The sequence below is a fragment of the Lagopus leucura genome, unplaced genomic scaffold, assembly GCF_019238085.1.
Source record: "Lagopus leucura isolate 7727_CA_CO unplaced genomic scaffold, USGS_WTPT01 Super-Scaffold_100009, whole genome shotgun sequence".
NCBI classification, from domain to species: domain Eukaryota; kingdom Metazoa; phylum Chordata; class Aves; order Galliformes; family Phasianidae; genus Lagopus; species Lagopus leucura.
The window spans coordinates 11912989-11939278 of NW_024962266.1; the positions used below are offsets into that span (position 1 = coordinate 11912989).

The 26290-nt window shown below is 40.2% G+C and overlaps 1 protein-coding gene across 2 annotated transcripts in view; it reads left to right on the top strand.

The window, feature by feature from the left end:
* The first annotated feature begins 2806 nt into the window (after positions 1–2806).
* Positions 2807–26290, top strand: part of DPYD (dihydropyrimidine dehydrogenase) — a 316371-nt gene continuing 292887 nt past the window's right edge. For both annotated transcript variants that reach the window (XM_042873805.1, XM_042873806.1), the window contains exons 1-2: positions 2807–2926; positions 23530–23640. In XM_042873805.1, coding sequence (XP_042729739.1) covers positions 2888–2926; positions 23530–23640 — 150 coding nt within the window. In that variant the 5' untranslated portion in view covers positions 2807–2887. The remainder of the gene's footprint in view (positions 2927–23529; positions 23641–26290) is intronic.

The following is a 26290-nucleotide window of genomic DNA, read 5'->3' on the forward strand; positions in this document are numbered from 1 at the left end:
TTTTAATTTGAATATTTCTTGTCAACGTGTGAGTTAATAAGCCAGACTGAAAAGAAGAAAACTGAGAGTTGCAAATCTGTGCACTCATAGATGCTAAAGAGTCCATAGGAGAGCAGTGTGGGTCCAGTTCTGTCTGTCTTGAACCCCGTGAATTTGAAAGATGACTCCCTGCAGGTGAATAATCTGGGCTGAGAAATCAAAAGTTTAGAAGCTGGGAGGTGCTATCTATAAGACTGTAGCTGTCACTTCTTGTGTGCAATGAGGAGACTGATCCTACAGTAAAGATAGTGTGTAATTAAAGACAGTATAGCTGTCCCAAGCTACAACTGCACAGCAAATTATAGTCTGGAATATCCTGATTTCTGACACTTGAACTGATGTGAATTATGGGCAGTTTTTGAGGAAAAAGTGGGGAGTTGTTTGCATGAGATGTCAGTACACTAAGACCTCTAGGCTCACTAATATATCACTGACAGAATTTGAATGCTGAACTTTCAGAGTTATAGCTTACCCTTTAAACTCACAGATTAACTGCTGCAGTGGCTGGAGGAGGAATAGTTTGTTTTAGATTGCAGGCTGTGTTCCTGGAACCATTCAGACTGGAAGGGCATGGCCTTGCTCTGCTGCTGCTCTGCCCTCCCAGCAAGCAGCTGTCCTTGCAACAGGCAGTGGCTGGAAGCTTTCGTAGAAAGCTCACATGCAATTATTTCTTTGACATGTGAGTGAATTTTACCTGAAAAGCATGTGGAACAAAAGGTTAATGGCAATTTTTCAAAAGCCTATAACTCAACCAAGCCTCAATGGCATTTCATGCTGGCACTGAAAGTTTGGCTTTTAGCATACATGCTCTGTTTCTGCATTTGAAACCCTTCTGGGAGAGGAGGAGGGGAAACCAGAGGTGTGGAAATTCAGGAAAAAAATAGCTAAAAGTACATTAGGCTGTGTGGAACCTCTCAAAATTTCTTAACTTAGAAAAATGGGGACTTCAGAATATGTGTATTCTGAGGGATGCTGCACATGCCTCCCTGTTTCTGGTCATTTATTTCCTGAAACAAAGTTCAGCTGTAGAGATGCTCAGTGCTGTTAAGAGCAGAATTGCTACAAGTAAGAATCCATGTAAATGCTGTTACTATTCATTGGGTTTAGTGGGGCAATAGTCTTATGGGTACCTGGTCCTTGATGTGAAAGTAACCAGGGATTTGTAACCTGCTGAGAGAGAGAGAAAGGCGTTGACACCTTCCCCCAAAAGTGGGAGATCTTCGAAAAGCTGTTACCTGTGACAGCTCAGAACCTGGCAGGGTGCAGAACAGCTGAAGTCTGGTGGCTGCTGCTTGGCTCTGCGAATACAACCTGTATTTAGAACAATTGGATTAGAATGTGAGCTGCAGGCAGCTGGATGCTAAGCAATGCATTTTACTTATATGGAAAATATCCCTCGTGGAAATGACTGGTGGGCCTAATGCACTCTTCCATCCAATGTGTATCTGTGGGTCAGGAGCACACCCACACTGACTATCCAGCAAAGCCAGTGTTAATGAAAGGTTACAGATGGGTGCTAGCAGTGCAGGGGCACTGCTCCTAGTTCTCCTGTCAACACTTCAGTTGGTTGGCATGGACAATTGTTCACAGGTGCTGTTATGTGTTATGCTGAGAAGGACTGGGGAAAGTCAGCTCTTGCTCAGAACTCAGGGCCACAGCCTTATTTCTCCACATTTTATATGGTAAGCTGTCTCCACTGGGCATCTCAAAAGTGCTCATTTGTGAAGGTAGATGTAATGTTATTGTAACTACAGTTATGATTTTTTTTGTGCTCTCTAAGAGGCACTCTCAGGATATGTGAAAGGAAGAAAATCAAAGTACCCAAAGGCACAGTGATGCTACTTGCACCTCTTCAGCAAGTAAGAGTTTAAATTTTAAAAATATTGATAATGCTATAATAACAAAAAGTAGGGTTGAAAGTTAACTGGATAATATGAGTGCTGTAAAATATGTTGAGAGCTGGATCTGAGATTCTCAAGGAGAATGTATGTGGTAAACTTCTTGGCACACAAATAGGAAAATCAAAGATTGAGTATGTACTGAAGTCCTCTGTACTTGTGAAGCTGAAAAAACAGCTCTAAAGTGCTTTGAGATCACAGGTGTGGTGCCTGGATGTACTGTCTGGAAACAGATGTGATCAGCTGTTCAGCATTTTTTTTTTAATGCTGAATACTTCTGGTGTTGCAAGGTAGCAGAGAAGACAAACCCCTTTGCATACAGTGTTACAGTGGGAATGTTTTTTTTCAGTGGTACTGTAAATACTGTCTTCGAGGTGTCAAACCACCAAACTATTGGAGAGAAGAGAATGTTTCAGAGTGCACAGGTGCAGCACCTGGCTACCCTGGGGCACCCCTTGGGCACGGCTGCTGCTGCTGCGAGCCAGAGCTGTTCCCGAGGGTGCAGGGAAGGTTTAGTCTTCGTTGAGGAGGGGAAGGCTCGTCTTCGGCCGTCTCAAGCGCTGCTGGCTGCGACGTTCTCATGGAGGTGAGACACGCCGGTGGCAATTCGCTGCTGTCCGGGGAGCCAGACGCGAAGGACGAGGGCAAAGGCGGACAGGCCGCGCGTGCCAGCTGAACCCGGGGCGCTGCCGCGTGCTTGACGGCGGTGCGCGCAGCTCCGGCGGGGGCGGGCCGGGCCGCTCCTCCCTCCGCGGCCTCGAGGTGAACCCGCTCGCGGGGGCCGCCGCGGCCCCTGCCCTCAGGGCGCCCCGTGAGGCGCGCGGCGCTGCGGGGAGGCCGCCCGCCCACTGGGGCGTTGCAGCCCGGGCTGCCGGCTCCGCCTCCTCCCGCGTTCCGCTCTACTCCGGAGCTGCGGGGAGCCGGGGGAAGGCGGTGGCGGTGCGGACAGCATGGCTCGGGTGCTGAGCCGGGACACGGTGGACATTGAGGTACCCACTCGCCCTGCCGGGGCGGGCTGGCGGGGAGGGGGCTCCGCCCGGCCGGGAGCGTCCGGCGAAGTTTGGCTGCGGGGGGCAGAGTCTCGCCGCCGTTGCGAGCTCCGTGCTTCCGCGGTTCCGCTCGTCGTGCCGACCCGGGGCAGCCCCCGGCTCCGCAGCCCCCGTCGGGGCGGCTCTGGTTCTGAGCGGCAGCGCCGCTCCGTTTTGCGAAAGGCGTCCAGGCTCGGCCCGATGTACGGGGCGGCTGCGAGCCGATGGGCGTGTGGGGGCGGTGCCTCCCCTCCTCCCAGCCCGACACTTCCCGCAGCCGCGTTCTCCAGGGTCGGGCCCGCGTCCCCGGGAGGAGGTCAGGTGCTCTGGTGCGGCGCAGCGTGGCTGAGCGGCGCGGGGGGGCCGCTGCAGTGCCCGCGGGTCTCTGCCCTCGGGTGCCCTTCTGCGGGCCGGGCTGAGCGCGTGGCACAGCGGGACCGCAGCGGCATCCTTGCTCTGAGACCTCGGCCATGAAGTTGTGTGCGAGTTTGCCGAGAGTCAGCCTGCGGCTTTGGAACGGGGCCTGGACGTGGTCCGGCACGAGATAGGGAAGAGGGCGAGTGGCTCAGTGGGTGCTGCCTCTGCTCCTGCCTGCTGCACCCTGCCTGTCTGTGGGCTTCAGCTGCTTGAGGGAGTCCAGCAGAAAGACAGCAGCAATATTACCGCTTGTAGCCGGCAGTCTCATCCTCTCTTGTGTGACACAACTTTCACAGTGGCATATCTTGAATTCTAAAATATTAGGTTTAGGGTCTTCTGCTTGCTAAGGAAGTCAGCACGTGTAAAAATGCACAGCAGCCACACTCTGGCTCAGGTGTGTCAGTTGTATTATCAGTTTTCCTGAATTTTTATGCCCAGTCCATCCCCTAACTAAGCTACTACTCAGACCTCTGTTAACATCCTCAACACTGATACAAGTGGTCTGACAAACTGAGCTGTGGAATGGACAGGAAGAACAAACTTGTGGAAGTCCTGGACGGGAGGGTGGCACTGTGGTATGAAGTTGGTGCTGCTCTATCAGCTCAGTGTTTTCAAAGCAGCTAATCTATGATTTTTCTTTGTATTGGAGTTCAGTTTTCCATTTGATTTTAGTAGTAAAGGCTTTTGAATACTTCTCTTGGTTACTTTTTTTTTTTTTTAATTCGGAATATTTCAAGGATTGTTACTTTGCATTTCTAGCTAAGTACAACTCATTCAAAGAATAATGAGATGTGGGATAACGTTTATAATGGTATACAGCACAATGTGATTTAGAAGGTGGATATTGGGAAAGACCAGTGTTTTCTTTGCTCTCAGGTTACAGTTACAAACTTTGGTCAGCTCTTCCTGGGTTACTTTTCTTTCAGTGCTCATTTCATTTGCCAAGAAAATGATGGCAGGTTACTTCTAAGCAAATGTGTTGTCCTTTCCCTGTCTGGTTGACGAAATTTAGTCACTGCATGATTTGTCTCCCAGATGAATATATCAATAATTACTAATAGTCCACTTGCAACTCATATTTATTTTCCCGCATGTGACTTTTTGAGGTTAAAAAAAAAATGTATGTTTAGTATATTAGTATATTTTCTATAATAATGTAGTATATTTTTTCCTTGAAGTTGGGAAAGTGTGTATTAGTAAAACTGATATCATTGTAGAGAAACAATTTTCATAAAATGCCCTGCTCAGCTGTTATACTGCAGACCAGAAGGTGATCAAAACATTCAGGATTTGCTGCCTCTTCTCATGTTGACACACTTCGCTGCTCAATAACTAGAGTTCTAAGAATACTTACCTCAGTGATTCATATAATTAACATATGAAATATGACCTTTGTAGTGCTGATGCTACTTTACCTGTTTATATACCTAAGGCCATATAAGAAGACTGATATCACTGGCTCAAGAGGAGCAAAGAAGCTGTGCTAGAAGTTGCTAAAATCACAGCCAGTTCTCACATTGTTATAAGTAAATCCAGAAAGTTGTCCCTGAGGAATCTCCTTTTCCCTGGTTGGCTTAGCCAGTAGCTTCAGCTGCATCCTGTCCTGGAAATCCTTTGGCTGCTGTCTTACTGAAGGAGATAATGAAATCAGAGATATTGTTCTATAGATCTACTTTCTAATTCTCTAAGTCTAGGAACTTCACAATTAAAATATATATATACTTTGTCCCAGGAATTCAAAAGCAAAAGCCACCACCAACAATGAAAAGACCCATGAAACCCAAATAATTCCTTTCTTGTCAGTGTTTGCAAATAATCCAGGCATTATTTATGGGCCTCATGCACACCTCCTCCAGGCATACTCTGGGAAAGCATACCTTCCTTTTTTAAGATATTTTTTTCATATCAATGTGTGCAAACCGTTCACAATTATTTCTTTTAGAAACTTGAGGATTTTTTTAAAGCTGTCAGATCCAGTACTCAGGAGTTAATGAACTGCTAAAACTACAAAATGCTGATTAGAATCTTAATTCAGTTTATTGAATTTGAGCAAGCCAACACAACTGCATATGTTTTCCTGGTTGCGTTCCAGTCAAAGTCCAGATTCACCACAATAATGAGCTTTTTTTAGATGAGTTCTGGACATTTTCAAGCAGGATGCATAGGAACATCAAACATTGCCCAGCAGATGACTGCCTGCTCTTCAGGGCAGTCTGTGTGTGTGGCTGGCAGGTCTTGGTTGCTGCATTCCTCCTTGCCCTCTCATTTGGTGGTGTTAGGGTGCTGGTACCTTCCTGGGTCTTTGTTGACCACTCTATAGTCAGTTGGAGCAGGACTCTCAAGCTTCCTTGGTGAAGGCTCCTCCTTGCCACAGTAGAAATACTGTCACACTGTCCTCATCAACCTAAAGCACTGACAGCAAATTAGCAACCACCTTACTACATACCTCAGTGTGAAACAGTATTATTGTTCTTGTAGTGGGTGGAGAGAGGGTATGCTGGGGTTCCACAAATCCAGCATTGCAATGAATCATCTATTGCTGACATGTAGAGGGGTGGAATGCTGGAGAGTTGTAATCTCTTGCTAAGGTCATGTTCTGAGAGCAGGCTGGTCATCTGAGAGTTACCAGGTTATGTTTATGGCATGTGTAAAATAACACATGTCATCCCTATAGCTTTCTAGCTTTCTCTTCATTTGGCTTTAGAAAGTCTAGATAGCTTTTAAATAACACCTGTTTGAAAAGTTGTTGTAAAATTAATTTGCATACTTTTATTTGCCTTTATGTTAGATGATGGTTGCTTACTTATTGCTGTACTGCACTTCTATTTCTGTGATGGTGTCATAAATAAATTGTTGCCCATTGTGAACCAAAGCTTTAGAAGATTCACTAGCTGCAGGGTAAAGGCAGAATTTCCTGAGGGTGCTCATCTAAGGGAGGACACAGGAGGCTCTGTGTCCAGGCTGGTAGGCTGTGATCTTGCTCAGCTGCTAGGCGCACATTGTTCTCTGAGGGCTGCTGATGGAGCTGCATGAGGTTATGGCCTGTGCAGTCAGCACCCCCTGAACTCTGGGACTGCAGCTGATCCCAGGGCTGAGAACGGTGGGAAATGGCCTGCTGGTCCCATGGTCTGTGCTGCTACCTACCAGGTGTCTTACAGCCTGAAGTAAGCTTTATTTTGTAACCTGCAGTCCCCACACTGCTTAAAGCAGCAGACCTGACAGCAGTGAAGGTTCTTTTGCTGGGATATTTATTTAGCTTGTTCCTTCTAGTTCCTTCTTCCATCACTGTGAGAACAAGTTAAGCAAGTTTCCCCTGACATGTCTATTCTTCTCCAAGGATAGATGGACTAGAAGTATGAAAACACTGTGTAGCATAGGAAATGAAGCTACAGCTGAGAGCTAAGCCCTAAGTCCTGTAAACCATAACTTAGGTAAGGGTTGAAAAATAAAGAAAAATGTAAGAATAAAATTCAAGAAACCTCTAGTAAGATGGGGAATCCTGCCCATCAGCATGGTCCTGAGAACTGATAGGGAAAGGTTGTGAATAAATAGCTGAAGCTTTCTTTGATTGAGGCCAGGCTTTTATTTTAAAAGCGCCAACTGCTACAGTCTCTCTCTGTTTTGGAGATACCTGTCATTTGTTTGAAGTTCCATAATGAAGTTTCAAAGCATAAAATTATTTTTTAGGTAAATGCTTTGTAGCTTGCTATGATGATCAGATGGCTGTTCTTGATTGATAGCTGCATCTGCTGAGGGTCATTCAGTGAGGAAGCAAAACTCCCTTTTTGTTTGATGAGTTTCTCTGAAGCTTCCATTGTGTGAGTGGCTTTGTTGTAATAGTCTCAGCTGAGTGGAACAGCAGTGACTGCATGATGGCCTCATAAGCTGTTATAGACCATGGTGATCAGGTATGTCTTGAACACCACAATGTACTCCTGAGGTGAAAGCCTGGGTTGGTGTGTGGCAAGGAGGCTTCTGCAAGTGGCACTTCTGGCCTTTCATGCTGCATGTTCAAATCCTGCCGATGTTCAAAGACATGTAAATTCATGCCTCCACTGCAGGTAGTCTGCAAAAATTTCGGTGTTGAAATTCACTCAGGCCCTCTGAAGCAATGATATTGAAAGAAAAAAACTTGTTTTTCGTTGTTCTTCAGCCTTAGAATTTTACTGCTGTTCATGAAGTAAGCTTTCAATTTTTTTCTACATTTTAAGAAATTTTCTTTTTTGTAAGATAGCATTAAAAAACCCTGCTATTTCCACCCTTTCTCGTAGCTGGTATTTATGAGAAATGCCTGCTTTGGTGAGACTTGTGGTAGTTTTTGCTATCGTGAACAATTTTGAAAACAAAAAGGAACAAATTCATTTTCTCCTTTATTACATGAATGGACTTCATGATGGTTTAATGTAGACTGGATGAGTGTTATTCTTTCTTCTGTCAGTGTTTCTGTAACTATGCAGAGCTGTCACATCTCTTAAGTGGAACTCTGATGTCAAGGAAGATGTGGTCCATGGGGCTGAGTTTGTGCCTGGCTGCAGGGTGCAGGCTGCTTGGGGGGAAGCACGGAGGAGACTGGCTGTCATGCAGGCAGTCTGTGGAGCTTTTGGAGCTCATTTGCTTGCACCCAAGGTTGTCTCCATCCTACAAGCCAGTATGTATGTGCTATGCAGTCTGTGTTAGCCAAAAGCACATGCTGCTGCTTTTCAGAAGAGCGTGTCTTTAAAAATTCATTGTCCATCCTATCATATACATTGTGGCCATGTCTGTAAAATGACCCTGGAAACACAAACAGCTGGCACCGACCTGGGGACACGCTTCTGCATAAAACATTGAGAAGAGCTGGAATCACCGCTGCCAGCAGAATGGGGCTGCGCGTGCCCTGCCTGCTGTGCTGCACTCACCCTTTGGCAGCACAGGGCTCACATCAAACCAGCTTTCTCTGCCTCTCTGGTTGCTTGGCAACCTCCCGGCTCTTATTAGCATATGATTTCTATGCCTTTTTTATTTCATCAGTGCAGTGTTACATGCGCTGCTCCCTGCCCTGTGCTGTTGCCTTTGTGAAGAGCAGGATTTGTGCCTCTATGTAAGACTTGGGCAAGGATGATTTGGAGTTAGGAAACCTTTGGCTACAGATGTCTTATCAAACTCGGAGAGTGGCGTTTGTGCGGGCATGTTATTCAAAATCAATTCACTTTCATTTGCTATCATTTTTTGCGTCAAGGGCAGAATTCTTGTGGATCAGAACAGCATAAATCTCTGGCATCCTTAAACACAGAGAGCATCAGCTTGCTAAATGACAAGAGATCTATGCAGAACTTGGTGGTCTGTATGCGGTTCAAATGTGGTGCCATAGTTTAAGATGAAGTTAAAGAATTGAGTGGTGGAAATGAAATAAACTTTCTGATTATCTTCTTGCAAGGAAATAAGAACACTTTGCCTTCAAATTGTCTGGTTGTAGTTTATGAAGTTAGAGGCCAATAGGACTGGGTCTTAAGTTTTAACTTCAAATTGTTTGTTTTTCTTTTCATAGATTGCTACAACTATGAGGAATGCCCAAATCTCTTTTGCTGTTGCAAATTACAAAGAACATAAGATTCAAGTTGACAAATTGCTTTAAATATCAGAGAACACTTTCATTACCAAAAATCACAAAACATATTAAGGTTTAAGCGACAAAGTGAGTACATCTGGGGACTACTTAGATCAAGATACGTATAGTTTTTCTTAATATTAACCTTACAATAAGCTATTACATAGTTAAGCTGTGGTAGAGTCACCATCCTCAGCCCAAAGGGATCAATCATTCTTGCAAGTAGTAGGAATGCAAATCTTTGTAAAGCAATTCCAATGTGAAGAAATCACTTTCTAACTTTCCACAGCTGCCTTACAACACTAGACGACCACATCATCTGAATGAGTTTCTTGTCTATATCAAACCAATAAGTGCATTTGTGAGAGCTGACCTCTCACATAACTAAGCGATAGGACTAGAGAGAATGGCCTCAGGTTGTGCCAGAAGTTCAGGTTGGATATTAGGAAAAAACATTCTCTGGAAGTGATATCAGGCACTGTAATGGGCTGCCTGGAGAGACAGTGAAGTCACTGTCCCTGGAGGTGTTCAAGAAATGTTTGAATGTACAGAGGAATGCTGTTTATTGGTGGAATGTTGGTAGCATGTGGATGGTTGGACTGGATGATCTTGGAGGTCTTTTCCAGCTTTGGTGATTCTGAGTTTAGAGTAAGTGGTTTAAACAGTGATCAGCCTCAGGAAAAGGCATGAGAAGTCTCAACTGGCTTAGGTGTCCCTGACTCCTGCACAGTAAGGGTGTTGGAGTGACTTTCTCTACAACTATAGGATGGGCAGTGCTTGGGTAGTGCTGCTCAGGACAAATACTACCAGACCTTTGGTGTGTAACTTCAGAACAAACAGAATAAACCTCTTGTTTGGAGGTGGGCTGAGTTGGGCAATTTCACTTCTGCCCTCTGTTGTAATACTTAGTTGTATGAAATACCTGGTCTCTTACTCTAGTCACAGATACCTGTCTAAGCAGGTGTCAAATTTCGAGTGTTTTTGGGTCCAGCAGAGATATCATGATATAAAAATGGATGAAGCCTATGGATAAAAGTATTTTGAGTTTTTAAAAATGCTTCCAGTGTTTATGTGCATGTCTACAGAATGCTTGAATAGCACAATAAATATTAATATGCGATGACTGTTTTATTAGTAAATTTAAAGCGATAAACACAATGAAGTCCTTGAAAATACCATCTCTGCTCAAGCCAAGGTTCAATTTTATTTTCAGTATGACATTTGCTGCCTGAAGTATTACAAGTGGCTTGACCTTAAAATTATGTTTCCTTTAGTTCATTGAAATGGTTGGCCTTTCCAGTCTGACTTGACATTGGCAGCACAAATGGGGGAAGACGGACATGCTTGCCTGTGACTTCAAGCTAATTAAAAAAATATCTGTTGTATCTAAATATTTCTATGTAGATGGGATGGTAGTCATTAGTTAAAAGCAATCATGATGTATTCCGACATTTTAATTTTGGGTTCAAAACCAATTACATATGTAATTAAAGGGAAAACTATCCAGGCAGCCAGACTGTCCGATTTACACGCACTGTGCTGGTGTGTGTAGGTTTTTAACAGATGTACCTGTGCATGCTGCTTTGGGAATGTGGAAATGAGGTGTAAAAATTGAAAGCTGCTTTGATAACTGTTAATCTCTTCTTCCCAGCGATGCTCTTCTTTCAAGTATTAGGCAAATGAGCAAAATAATTTGCTTTATATTTATTATGGAGTTTGGACTGTGCCATTTTCAGATGGTTGCATTGTTGTGGTGCTTTGTATATTAATATATTACTGCATGCTTTTCTTATGCTCTTGTGACTTAAAGTATCTCTCAGTTTTTATTTAAATGAACATTCTGTTGGAATGAGCTATCCTGGTTAGGATTTGCTCAGCCACTAGGACATCTCAGTGACTTGGAGTGAATGCAGCACTGTTGGGTTCTAGGTGGCTCCTTCCAGCTACAGCTGCTGGCTCTGTACTGTGCTCTCCTCCAGCCCTGAGAGGTCACTGTGTTGCTCAGCCACATTTCCAGCATTCGTTACAGAATGGTGCTGTGCTTTGAAGGGGGAACTTTTCAGTCTTGAGGTGAAAGGACAGAAGCGAGGATGCGTCTTTGTGGGTGTGGAGAAATGGGCTGATGCGTGGAGGGATCCAGGGGGAAGGAGAAATAAAATAGGCTCTTATCTGCAAGGCTGCAAGCGAGCTATGGCAGAATTTAACAATTGCAGCATTTTCCTTTACAGCCTTTGCATCATTAACATCTATGCTACCATCTAGCTCATTATAAAATGCCTGTTTTTGCCTTGATTCTGAAGGGCATTGTACAAAACCCCTTTCTATTCTGCTCTTAACAATAAGACAGCTCCCCTCCCATCCAGGCATGTCTAGCATCTATGCACAACTCCAGAATGCATGTGTAAAAGTAGGGAGAAGTGTTAGAATAGGCTATTAAAAATGTAGACCCATAATGTGATTAAAGAAGATTGGAGGTATAAAAAGAGGTTTTACACCTGGAAGTTATTATAGTTATTTAGATTGAGTGAGAATAATAACCAATTGTTTTCTAAGATGTATGACACATTTATGAAAAACCTTGAAGGATAAATGGATCTTTTTAGTATGCTACTTCCACAAAGGACTCTATGAATAAAATAATAGTGAGAGAACTCTCAGTGGATGCTGAATACTGCTAATTGATGAAATTATTACTTATTACGCTGCAACTGAACTCTGCTTAGAAACACTATTTTCAGTATGATTTTTTTGAAAATGACAGCTGAAATGTAAGAGGCTTTGTATTGAAAATGAATAGTGATAATTTCTTGATATCTTCGAAATGAAGGATATTTCAATGACAGTTAAAACTGAGAAAAGTGATTTTTTTTTTTTTTTAAAGTACTCGGATCATGGAATATTGCTGTGAAAATGAAATGAACTTTTCTGGAATCAATAGCATAGAGTTGATATGGATTTATGAGGCATTAAAAATTCTCAGTATTCTTATTTATAATGAAGCAGTCAATTATTTGTGTCAGCAGTCTTCGTATTATGTCACATGTTAAGGTTAGAAATGAGGTTTTTGAGATAGAATTTTCATAAATGCAGTGGCTACACCCTAACTGTAAACTAAATCAGCGTTGAAGAAGCGCTCCATCACTTACTGCTCAGGGCAAGAATGGGAGTGAGTACCAGATTTGCCACTGATTTACTGCTGACAGATTTCAAACTGGCTGATCTTATTTTTCTTGGTATGTCATTTTAGGTCCCTGTATTGACTCTCAAGGAATGTTTTCAGTAATTGGTGTGAGAATCTGTGTATTGCATGTGGTGTAGTATTTTGGAATATAACTGCATGTGAATACAGGATCTGATTTCAACCTTGATAAATGTATTCATCAGTTTTAGGGGTATAATAACTCCATCCCTGTCAATATCAGCAATTTTCTGAGGGGCAGCATCCTCTTGTATGAGTTTGGACACGCACTTATGTGTGTGCATGCTCATGGGAACATTTTGAGGTGGGTGATTAGAGATTATTCCCAGACCTATGAATTCTGCTTCTGTTTTAACACCATGTTTGACAATGCCTTTTCTTTGGTTCCAATTAAAAATTAAAAATTCTAACAGTTTTATGAAGCTTGTACATAGCTCTTCTAAACAGATGGAAGTGAGAGTAACAAAAGGCTTTGGGAGGGAAAAAAATCCAATGAGATAACCACAGCAGAAGTTGGTCTAGAACACTGGTGATTAAAATGCAGGAACGAGTACAGCAGAGCAGAAAAACACAGAAATACTATCTGCTTAGAAAATCTCCAGGCTGAGTAAATGCTAGCATTTGGATGTGGCAGAGGTAACTGATACTACTGACTGAAGGGCCAACTCCTCTGTCGGTAGGGTATGATAAGAAAAAGTTTTCAGAACTGTGAATTACTCACTCTCAAATGAAGCTGTTGCGTGCCTGCTTTCAAACCTTGGCACTGGGGAGGAGGTTCTGCCAGATAAAGAAGAGCAGGAAATTACCTAAAGCCTCTATCTAATGGTTACCTGGGTACTTTTCATTCGTATAATTCCTAGTCTACTAAGTATTGTTGCTTATGCTGCAGCTGTTTCTGTTACTCTTCAGTATGTGCTGTTGCTCTTACCAAACTACGAAGAAAATGATGGTGATCTGAGACGTTTCCATTCTAAATGAATGAATGAAGCTTTGGGGTATGTTATAGTCTAGGGTAATCCAGGGGAGAGGGTTTTGTCTTGTTAAAAAGAGAGGAATTATTTTTTCTGAAGATCCAGTGCTTAAAGTCTGCCTTTTAGCAACTGGAAATTCAAAGCTTTAGAATCATTACATTTATAGGATAATTGATTGTGTTTTTATAATTTAGAAATTTATAACTTAGAAACTATAAAAGTGATAATTCTTCCCCATTCAGAGGTCTCATCACACAAATGTAATTTGGCTTATTAAGTAAGATTGAAAAATAATGCTACAGCATCAAATGCTCTTCATAAAATGTTTAAAATTTTGTCCATAAGAATGAGACAAAGTAGGGTAGATCAGAACCCAAATGTTTGCTGTCATATTTTAAGATTAAGCACTCTAATTGGGTTATTCTTTTTTTTTTTTTTTTTTTTTGAGTATCACAACTGCTTCTCGGCCACATGTTCAGTAATGGTTAGTGTCAGATATAAAAAATCAAAATTGTTGAATGCAAGTGAAGAACTCCAAGGAATTGTTTTCTTTTTCCCCATTATCAATACATTTTTGTTGTCATCTGAAATGCGTGTGGCACCCTATTTATTTATGGAGTGGCATATGGGGTTTCTTTGCTTAAAGGTGACTGTAGGAATAATCTGTAGCTCTGCATAGGAAAACAGATATAAAAAAGGAAAAATTGGCCACAGTGTCCTCCTGCCTTACTTGCATTGGATGCCAGTTTTTATTCCTTGAAAACTGTGTTGTTATCAAAAGTCTGATGAGTGAAAAATATTTTAATTTGTAGCCTCAGGTTCAATCTCTTACTCCTTGTAAACAATTATCAAACTCTTCATGTTTTGACTTTGCTTCTACAGGCTTAGCATTTCCTTTTTGGCCAAATACTCTTTTGTATGCACAAGATTACTAGGAAATCAGTAGTGAAACTACAGTAGTGAAGCTGAAAGCATCAGTTTGGTATTTTGCCATTGCATTAAACAGTTGCCACTGAAATTTTCTCGTTTGCTGCTTCTTAGTGTTGCAACAGATTTAGAAAGTCAACATAGATATGCTTGGCACACTGGTATAAGTATAAAAGCCCTTCACACATGCGTCAAGCAGTGAATGTACTAGTTCTTTCGCATATGTATTGTCACCATCATCCTTGCATTTCAAGTTCATTTATTGGACTTTGAAAATCACCTTTAACAAAGTTTTTAGAACATTACTTCTCTCAGCTGAAATTAGTTCTGCTGTTTTTGCCAATGATTAAATTTAAAGCAATAATAACTTTAATGCTAATTTCTCTCCTATGATCAAAAGTCAGCAGAGCATTCACTTTTCATTAACTGACATGTCTACAATGTGAGTTTGGTCTCTCTGGTTAAGCAAACAAACACCTGTAATTGCAGTTGAGTGAAGGTTTAATCTGAGGGGTTCAATTGTTGGGATACAATGGCTTATTTTTGGTTTTGGCAGTAAAGCTATTTACAAAGGCAATCGAGCTTGTCTTCTCTATCAGTTGTTTTGTCATCTTGCAGGAAAGTGAAAGTACAATGTAAATGTATGCGTATGATGATCTTACGGACTTAAAATGACTCCCTGTATGAGTGAGCAGTTATAAATGTTATTTAGCAGTCCTTGAATAAAACAGCAATTGCATAATTCAGTGTGCTAGTGATTGAGACACAGATAAATATAGTGAAGAAGCAAAAAAAACTTTTTAGACCTTTGAAATAAACTTAAAGCTTCAGAAAAAATATAAAGAGGGAAGATATTTTTTATCAGGAAGATGAAGAAGGTACCAGGTTGTGGGGACTATGCCTGTGCTTGCTTTGAAAGAAATAGCAGTGAAGGAGCCAGAGTTGGCTGTGATGATGAGTTGATGTGCTCTTTTTTTTTTTTTTTTGCACTTATTCAATCAGTTGGATGATTAAAGATTATACAGTTCATGAGATAAAATGTATTAAAAGGTTAAATGTAGGCTTAGAAGGACAACTGCACTAAAACTTAAACCTGAAAAACTAAAAACTTTTAAACCTCTGAAAACTGTGTCCAGCTATGCCTTCTCTGAATTTGATGTGGTAACACAAATAGCTTCTGATATGGTGTATTGTTTATGATGTGAAAGTGAGTCCTTATCACAGAGCAGGGTGCTCTGGAGTGACCTCAGGTCTGAGGACTTTGGATTGCGGTGCTATAACATTGAGCCCACTTCAATCTGCATAGCTTTTAATGTGTTGAATATATGAATAATTCACTGAATGCTGGGATACTACCTGGATACTTAACTTCAAGCACAGAGGGTGAGTATTCACTTCAGTTTTCTTTGTGAGGGTCAAGGCACTTCTGCAGAGATGAGTTATGTCAAGGCAAGCGCATGCTGAGCTTCCAAAGGAGTAATTTACCACCCAGAGCTCTGCTAATAGAGAACAATGTTTGTTATCTATGGGAAGCAAGTAATGCTTATGTTTCCCATTTTAATAAACCTCTTATATTTTACAGTAGTACCTAGCATAAATACAGTGCTGAGGTGGAGAAATCAAGTTCTTAATGTCAAAATTAACGTATCTGCAAAATTAGGCAGACTGTGCATATGGTTGTGTATATTTCTTCTTTGTTAATTGCTGAAGCATTAAGTTTGCTTGTATAACGAAGTTCCAGAGGTATTTAATATTTTGTTAACATAGGTATATGCAAAAAATAAGTCTTCACTGATGAACTCACTTTTGATGGTGATTTATAGAACTACTCAATTTAAGAGACAGTATTTACATAATGTGCAAATGCACATTAATGGGTGAAATCTAGTGGTAAAAATGGTAATGCTGCTTTCTACATAACTGACACTGGATCTAGGACTGCACCTCAAAGATGACTGCATGCTCTGATGTTATTGCTATAAAGTAAAACTACAGACCACAGGCTGTGTGAGGAAAGGAAGGTGCCAGGAATGAGTTAGTTCTGATATAAAAGCAGTCTGTCATATGGGCAAATGTAAAACTGCTTGGAAATGTAAAGAGGAAAATGTGGCATCTAATGGCTAAGTTAAGCCAGTGACCAGTGCGGAGTTAGAACATGCTTACCGTAAGATAATGCACTGACATCAAGTTCTTGATCTTAAAATTTTGAGTCTCTGAACTCATGAGGCTCAGAGAAGAAATAAGTGTTGCGATTCAAAGTGGGATGCTGTCCCAGGTATGGCCTGACTGCCCTGCCCAGTGTGCTGCAGGGCTCAGTGCCTGACCCCAGCCCCCGCCCCTCCTCAGCCTCGCTTCATCTGCCTGCAGCGTGTGTGCTTTGCTGGCATGAAACATGATCAGAAGCTGTTTGTCCATCCAGGAAGGGAACCCCTCTTCTAACTCTTTGGATGCTGAGGACTCCTATTTGAAGATAGAATGGTAATATAAATCATTGGCCATGGAAAATTTTACCTGAGGAGTTTATCCTGGTTTATAGAGAGGATTGTATCTTGCCACACTGTGATACATTATAATATAAATGGGATCACAGCCAGTGTGTGCCTTTGTCCATACATGCAGCCATTTGTCTTAACAGAAATGTATCCAGTAATGCACAGAAAAAAATTCTGGGGGGTTTCTCTCAAACTCCTTGCTGTCTGGGATAATTTTTGATTCTAGGTTTAGGGATGTCTGAAGGTTGACCATGATATTCCCATGTTGTTTGTCGTAGTTTTCCATTTTGTCTGACTTTATTTGACATCGTCATCTCACAATTAAATCAGGCCTGACTAATGTGAAAGCACATTGTTCTTTTTTGAAAATCTCAAGAAGTCATCCAAATGTCTAAGCTGTATATTATCTATATATTAAGTAGATTATAATGTTTTTCTCATTGGATCAAGACTTCCATTAAAAATAATACAAATTTGACACAAATATTTGTTTGAGGCAATCTATTGTATTACTCTTAATCTTAAAGGTCCCTTCTAACTCAAACCATTCTATGATACTATATAATAGCAGGATAGAGAAACTCCCAACTTTCCCCATGTCCTCAGATAACAAAAAATGATGTAGAATTGGCTTCTAGAAAACATGTCATGACTATTTATTTTTTTTAATCTTGATTATCTTTTAATATTTTGAATTGTTTTTGAACTAGGATGTTTCCTTGCTCATTTGGTGGTGGAATTTCTACTTGCAGCCATTAGGGACTTTGCATGATGGCTGAAGTGCTGCATCTGTTAGTGCTTCATGCAGCTTTCCTGAAGGCCTAGCAGATGTGAAAGATAAAGTAAACTAAGCAATGCAAAATGAGGTATTAGTAGATAGAGTCATCTTTTTGTTAGCTGACAGAATTCTTAAACACTCATTATTCCGGGTCATTCAATCTCATGAAAACAAATACTTCTACTTCAGGTTATTTGGTCTTTCACTGACGAGCACTTAATAAAATTAGTTTCATGTACTAGAAAATAACAGGAGAATGACACTAGTTACTTGCTTCTGTCAGTAGTTCAACACTTGCATAGCTCTGAAATTAATTGTTTAGTATGCTCATTACTCTTAGAAAAAATAAATATGTTCTCATTATGCTCACTTGGTGAACATATGTACCTTGCAATACATTTAATGTTACTTGCTGTGAGGAAGATTACAACTCTTTTTAAGGAAATTGGGTAGATTAATGGAATGGGGTGGGTTAAATTGCTCTCCACATGCATTCCCTAGCATGCCTAGCCCAATGCTGAATTTTAATTGATATATATTCATATAGGCTGCTCTGAATGTAATGCCTCCTATTTATTTTAATGAAAACTACAACAGATACATATAGCTGTTTGATAGAGCAAATTCTCAGTGATAAAACACTATTTTTCAACACAGTCACTACCATTAGCTATTCACTTTCACCAGTGATAAACAAGAGCCTGCAAGCTGTGGTTGTAAAAGCCTGCACCAGCACAGACATGACCCACTGTTTCACTCACAGCTGTTATCTAAGAAGATGTTGTCCATACAGTCCATCTTTTGGACAGTCCAGCCAAGATTAGCAGTGTGTTCCACAGTCTTCAAACTGGTATGGGACCTGGCATTATCATGTTGCAAGGAAAAGATGGTCTTCTCTCATCTGACTTTGGAGTTCAAGCTTTCGCCTTTGTCCTTGTCACAAGATAGTGGTCAGAGTTGATGGCTTGTCCAGTTTTCAGGAAATTGACAAGAATCCGCCCCATTTCTACCCCATAAGACAGTGCACAGCACTTCATGCAAATTTTCAGATTCGTCCCTCTGCTGCCATCTGTCATACAGCAACAATGTAATGGAATATTGGTGAGAAGGTTCAACCTCTATAACCGTACCACCAACGTCCACCTCTGCCGTTGTGGGCCAACATAGTAGGAGGCATTACTTCCAGAGCGTCCCTCATATAAAGCAGTTTAGCTAAGGATGCTCAGTAAAGCAACTGGAGTAAAATAAGATACAACCTGTGTATTGCAGGGGCTGAACTGAACTTGGTAAAATGAACCAAATAATGCTTGAGATCAGATTTATGCTCATGTTTTGTATATGAACAGTTGCATTTTCAGTGACTTTGTTATGGCTTTATGCTCATTGATCTATGGTGAACCTCAGCAGGGGCTGTTAATAAGAAACTTCCCTGTGTGCTGGAGGAAGTGGACAGAAGCCATGAAAATAATTCTGTCTTATCAATAAACCTATACAGTTTTAGTGCTGTGACCTGTGCCAGAGCCTGAAGTGGTCTTTTTTGGTCCGTATTCTACCTTTGATTTACCAGTTGCAAAAATGAGGATCACTTAGGAATAAATACTCCTGATGTAACTCATTGGTGTCAGCTGTAGTTCTTCCAGAGTCAGAGAGTAACCTTCAGTGTTCAATTTTTAACCAGGCTTTCTGTTTTAAGTGAGAGCTAAGGTCCAGGTGACTGGGATGTCTTGCTAGGGTTGTTAATTTGAAAAAGATGTGGAATACTTAAAGGTGAATTTGTGGGGGGAAAAAAAAAAAAAAAGAAGCTTTAAAACTCCATAAATCTTACAAAGGCTGTGCTAGATGAGTAGGACTTCTCTAAGACTGCCTTGAAGGTACTGTGGTCCCATTGATGATGTAAGTTGTACTTTCTTAACACTGTTGTCTGAATTTGGCCCATGAAACAGACTTCAATCTCAGGATGTGGGTTTTGGAAGATGGAAAAGCCTTGTGTATTTCAGACTTATCATTGATATGTTAACTTGTCAGGAACAAAGGCTATTTAGCCTCAGTGCAATATAATGCTATAAGAAAATGTATGCCTTGGTAGTAGAAGTGGCGTCATTCTATAAAAGACTGCAATCCAGTTTGAAAGCTGAAGCAAGAAGAAAAATTTTCCAGGAATTTGTCTTAAGACAATACAGAAGAAAGTCTGCCTTTGTGTGTGCACCGTGTTTGTTCATGGCAGAACTCAGCGCTCAGGAGTTCAAGCTAAAGAGCGCATTTCCTGTTACTTGTGAAAATGTCTACAGAAACTGGGCCTCCCTGTTCTCTCACTCACCATTTTCTACTCTTTACTGTTTTTCCCATCCTTCAGTTAAGAAGTTCAGTAAGAAAGCAGGAAAATATTGCTCAAATCTTTTTTTTCCCTAATGTCATGCTAGAACATCATCATCTTTGGAAGTCAGATCCCTTTCTACCTTTCCCTACTTGGCGTTGAAACATTACAAATAAGCATAGTGCTTCTAAAACTTTATATTTTTTTCTGAATATGCTTTTAATTAAAGATCAAATTTAATTACAATAGCTTCTTAAGATTTTTCAACTAAAAGGATGACTTTATAAGGTGGAAATAAGATGGCTATGACACTTTCTAATGAAATAAATATCTGGTGTAGAGAATTATATTAACACTGGATTACTGCAGGACAATGTGAAATCTGTCTTGAATTATCTGGAAATGGTGCACCAGAAATAAGACTCCCAACAATAGAATGTGTTTCTATCCCAAGTGACTGCCTTGAAATCACTTATTTTGGAGTAATATTAAATCAAAGACTTGAAAAATTACTCACTGAAGTATAACGTGCTGTTTTGAAAGCTTCTATAGCCTTTTCATTAATAGATGATAATGAAGATTAGATAACTTTTTTCATGTGGACTTGTTAATCCTAGCCTTTAAAGTAGAAACTGAGCAATAAACATCTAATGAATAGCTTATGGCAAGTTTATTGTTTCTTAGAAGCAGTGTTGGCACAGATCAACATAAACCATTTATTGTTAACTTCTCAAAATTTAAAAACAGTAGCTATGACTTAAACGTGCCACATGTACATTAGATATCAGTAGTTTATAGTGCTTTAGGGTACTTGCAACTTAAGTTAGTTTACATTATTCACAACAAATACCTTCCATTCTAGAAATGAATATATTAGAAAATATTGGAATATATCAGAAAAAGAAACTATTCTTTAGTATTTTTAGGTTATCTTAGTATTGTAAAAGGCATGAAAGAGCAAACTGTCATGGATGATTATTAAATTCCTTACTGTACTGGATTTTGAGTGAATCTGTAGAGGCAGTATTCTAACTCATCTGTGTAAATAATAGAAGAATGCTTTGGTGGTGCCAGTAACTGTCATTGTGGTACAAGGCTGCTAGTTTAACTCCAGTATGCATACTGTTCAGCTTTGCCAAGAGGATGTACACAATATGAGCCATATTTCTGTGTATTTACAACCCTGTTTCTTTCTTTATCAACACAGTACCTAAACAGATTTCTGTGAAAATGCAGCAGCTTTATGCTCAGATTAGCAGTTATTAATGAAAATGGATTTGTGCCTACTTTGTTTTTATTTTTATAAGTATAATCACCTGCACTAAAAGTAAATATATAATTTATTGGTACTCAATGACTAGTCAAATGGACCTCACTTTAAGATGCTAGTCTTCACAGTACTCTAAAAAGGGATGTAGTATGTATCCACCAGCTCCGTTTGGGAGTTTGAATATTGTCTTTACAACATCGGGAAAGATCAAATGACAGCTCATCTGGCAAGAGACAGTTTTTTTTAGCAGAATAAGTGTGGGAGTGGGACAAGCAAGATCACAGATGTCCAGATAATCTTACCTTTTCTTACCTCTAGATTTCTCCCCTGTTCTGATGGCCAGTGTATTTGAAAGAACAGGGCCTCAGGTTTCTTTTCTTGCACATGCAATTTATTTTTGTTTAGCTAGGTGCATATATTAAGTGTTATTGCAACAGTCCCTCCAGGACTTTCTTCTCAGTAATTTTCCACTTATTGGCTGACTTACCTGAATGTATTTGTTAAATTTACTAAATGTCTGACTAGCCGTAAGCTGCTGAAAGCCAACTAGGGAACTGAAATGAATAGGAAGAAAATACCCTCACTAATTTTCCTTTCTGACAGTTAAAAAGACTCAAAAGCATTTGCATTACTTTTCCATTCAAGCAGTTAACTTCACTTCTGAGTTATTTTTAAACATCAGGGACTTCTAGCTGAAATAGTCACCTAGGTCAGCAATCCCGGATTTAGGCAGTATATTATTTAAGTAGTGGGAATATAAGCAATTTTTATGTTGTATATGTGATTTAGTATGTTCTTAATAGTGTGCCAATTTTATTTCAGATTTAATTCTGGAACATACTGGACTATGCAGTCCTTTTGGATTTCTGCAACTGTTGCACTTGGAGCCATACTCCTGTTGCAGAATTCCAACAGGAGCAAACATATGGGGATTCTTCCGTCCTTGGCTTGCCCCACCATTTGTTCCACATTTTAAACCAACTGGTGCTGTACCCAGTGGAGTACATCTGTTACGGTTTATTACTAGAAATTTGCAATTCATTTCAGAGCTTGCTAAAATAATTATAATATTCATGGCCAAGAGTACTGCATTAAGCAATTACAAAAGATAGTAGGCAAGATTTTGCTCAAGTGCATGCGTGGTTCAAGAGCTACTGTCCAGTTTGGGTGGTTTGGGCACTCACTGGCCTATCAACAGTGAGTCAGATATGCTATGACAACTGAGTTTGATCAGCTTGAGAAATTAATGTAGCAGCAGAGATGCTGTAAGTGACATCCCTTATGTGAATGTCCCTGCTCTGTTTTAATTAAGAATGAAAGAAATTAGCATAAACCACCACTGAATGCAGTTGGTTGCCATATCTTGCCTGAGATATTCAGCTGGGGAACACCCAGAGGTGGAGCAGAACCTATCCTGCTGGCTTTGTGGAGCTGCATCTGTAAGCACCTTCTTAGAATGCTACCTCTTTGCCTTAAAAAGCAACAACAACAACAAAACAACCCGAACACAGGGAGAAAAAATACACATCCAAAACCCCTAAAAACCCAAACTACATAAGCATCAGCGCTAAATGCAACGCGGGTTGCTTTTTCATCTTTATCACCCACACAAGCAGATGTACTCAAGTGAACTTTTAAAATCAGGAAGCATTCTGATATACATAACCTATCGCATTTGTCAGTTTCTGTCTCTAGCTCTATAAGTCAGTCTTGCATGTCTCTGATGCATAGCAACAGTGAGTACGCCTTATTCACTGCAGCCTAGATGTATAGTGCTAAAGTGGAATCTTTTTAAAGGAAATCTTACAAAAACCAATTTCAAAAGTTACAACAAAGAGTATGCCTGTTTTGGTTCCCTATCTTAGATCTGGTTCTTGATCTGTCAGTTGCATACTGTTCACACTTGCCCTTTGAATTATACGAGGTCAGTTTTGTACAGAAACCTGTCATTTGCCTAAGCTGAAGAAAAGCTTGAGTTCCAAAAGGCTGACTTAATTTTTCAAGTTACTCTTTAATGAAAGACTTTACAAAGTTCAGTCTGCCCATGTTTTCTGGCTACAACTGCCACTTAAAAGTACTGCTGTATTCCAGCACTTGCATCCTTGCAAGTGAAAACATTGAAGAAAGGAAGATTTGTAATGAGGGTAACTTATCAGGTCACCATGTGCAAAAGCAAGTTCTTGTATAGGAAAAGCTGGAGGTCCCACTGTTGTGATAAAATGTGTAAAAACAGCATGAGTGCTTTAAAATCTTTTTACATGTTTTGCTTTGCTGTACACTTTTTATTTGAAGCATTATAATGAAGTAGAATCACGTTTCCGTGTAGCCGATGTTAGAAACATTGGGGAGTGGAAACTTATCGTAGGGATGGCTGGCTGCTGGGTGTAATGCTGCTTTATAGATATCACAGGAATGCCTTTTAAATGTTCAGAAACTAAGCATTGTGGAAAATGAAAATCTAAACAGATTCCTATGACGTTATGCTAAAATACTGTTGTTCTGGTTTTACATAGCAGTGTAAATAAATACTTGGTGTGATTTAAGAAGCTTCAAATGTATTTTTGGAAATTCAAATCTGTTTTTTTGTATTTTCTCTTTTCTTTCTACAGAACCTCCTGGCTTTAAACCCCCGAACGCAGACTCATGCAACTCTTCATTCAACTGTAACGAAGAAACTAGTCAAGAAGCATTGGAAAAGGAATTCTGACAAAAGTTGTTCTGTAAGTAGACATTTATTATTGCATCTGAAATATGCAACAAATTATTGAGGCTGGAATCTCAGTTGTGTGGGAAATTCAAACTTGAATTTGCTGTGGTGTTCTGTAGCCAAAGTTGTCTTCTAGTTCTGCTCCTGCAGATAAATTGTTACTGGTTCTTCAGAACCAGTACATGCCATACATCTTTCTTTTTTGGGGGGCTGGTACATCCTTGAAGTAACTTGTTTTCCTCTTGTTCTGGAGTCGGATCAGCCTTGAGCACCTGTGATTATGGCATCCAGCTCACCACTTCCCTGAGCCCTGCAGGGCTGCTTGCTCTGGGTTGCCAGCATTGGCTGCCTTCTTCCCACTCTGCGTGGCTGCTGCCTGCTTGCTCCTATTGTTTCTGTTTTCCCATGAGTAACTCTGGGAAGAGTAGCACTTCTGTTGGTTTTCTTTCCTGAGAGTTATAACTGTTCATTCAGTGCAGAAATATGGAAACAATACACATTTATATGTATGTGTAATATATATATGCGTGCCATATATATACATGAAGATGTATATATTTTATAAATAAATGAAACTGGTATTAACACAGTTCTCAATTTCTAAATTTTTTACTTTGTATTTTTTCAGGAAATAGGTATTGAAATAAATGTATTTGCATTATAAAAGGGCTATAGTGTTTAGAATTTCTGCCATTAAATATCACTTTTTTCTTTCTAGGTATTTAGTTTCCTAGTCTCAGTGTGATATTTGGCTAATCCAATCAGACATGGTTGTCTCTTTGATCTCTTGGCTGATTAGAAGGTCTGTAGGGCTTTTAAGGTATTCCTACAGATTCTGTTAGATAATCCTCTAAATTCAGAGGACTGAAGTCCTGCTTCCAGAGTACTATTTCTGCATCTCTAAACTGTTTCCCTTATGTGTACAGAATTGTGATGTGTTTTAATAGTGTTACCAAAACACCTTCTGCGACTAATTTGGGTCAACTTGAACCTAATTTTTTTTAAACAAAATTTTCTCAAAATAAATCCAGTATAAACAAAAAATTTTCTCAAAATAAAGAACTCCAACAAATATCTGCGGGAAGAAGCAACTTAGGATATCCTTAGTATTCCAGCCATCCTCTATTAATCATGATTCCTACCTTTGTAAAATGACAAGAATCTGTGTTGCTGTAGCTAGCTTTCCTGTTTTCTTATTTGTTAGTTTAGGTTTTTCCCAGTTGTTACAACAATAACGTAAAGCTTGGGTTTGTGAACAGGGATGATTTCTTTAGGATGTCCAGTGCAGTTATTGCCCACAACTGTTTTGATGTTGTACAGGTAGTTGAGCTGCTCAGTAAGCAGCTCCTGGGCAGCTGCAGTTTACATACTGATGTTTTCAGGTGGCCTGAAATCAATACTGAGCTTGTGAACTCCTGTGCTTTCAGAAACTTTGATAAGAGGCTTAGGTATCCATGCGGTAGGGGTAGCAGGCACCTCTGCAGTTACCTCATCAGCTGTTCCTATGGAAATTATTCATTACATAGTTGGTTGAAGCTCCAGTTATAGTGCACGTATATATTTTTCTGATGAATGTGCACACATTTTCCAAAGCTCTTAGCCTTCAAATTTGTTACTATCTCTGACTTCTCCATTTGATCTTTGTACTTTCAGTTCATAAAATCTGGATATTTAAAGTTTTTTTTGGTAATTGAAAGTGCCTAGCTTTTTAGAAGCTCCCTATGTTCCCACATTCCTACTTTTAGTTATGTGTACCCCATTGTCTTCAAAGTTCTTGAAGCCCTAAGTCCTGAAATTATTGGGCCATGCAAACAGCATGGATCTTGAGGTCATAGCTAGTTTGTATGTCTTGGCTGAATTTTGATTCAGAAGAAATTCTGAATGTCCTCCAATATAGCGTGATGGTATTTCTTAATTGATTTACAATCTATGTAGATTGCTCTGAAAGCAATGACTCTTACGTCATAGAATCATTAAGGTCTAAAAGACCACCAAGATCGTTTAGTTCAAGCATAAATCCATCACCACCATGCCACTTAGTGGGACACCTACCTGTTACTGCACAGAGGACTTCAAGGACACACCTCTGCTTCATATGTGCTTCCATGTCAGACACCATTTTGTGAGGCTACTCCTTTTCTGCCATCTGTCACAGGGCAGCAAAATGTAATGGAGTAACGGTAGGAGGGTTCAACCACTCCTGCTGTTCCACCAACATCTCCCTCTTATGATGTGGGCCAACATCATAAAACAGGGGGCATTACTTTCAGAGCAGCCCTCATAAGAAGCAATTTGGTTTGGAATTCTGCATTACTGCATGCAGGTCTGTGGAGCAACGACACTTTTACATTCTCCAGGTCATCACTGATTAGTAGGCAAGAACAACCAAATGCTTTCCTGGCCTTGTATGAAAACTATAATGTAGGAAAGGGTATATAGAACATAATTCTTGTTATAGTTTAAAAAACCATTGGCAGTAACAATTGTGCCTCTTAATGGACAGGTCAGGCTCTTCTGAGAGACCACAGAAGGAAGTGTGCTACTTTGCATTTCCTTAAAATCTGAATTTGTCTTTTAGCTTTGGATTATTTTGAAACGTGGCTGATGCTGTCTTAGCAGAATTACTGTTAGAGGGAAGGTGGGAGTATGAAAATACAAAACTA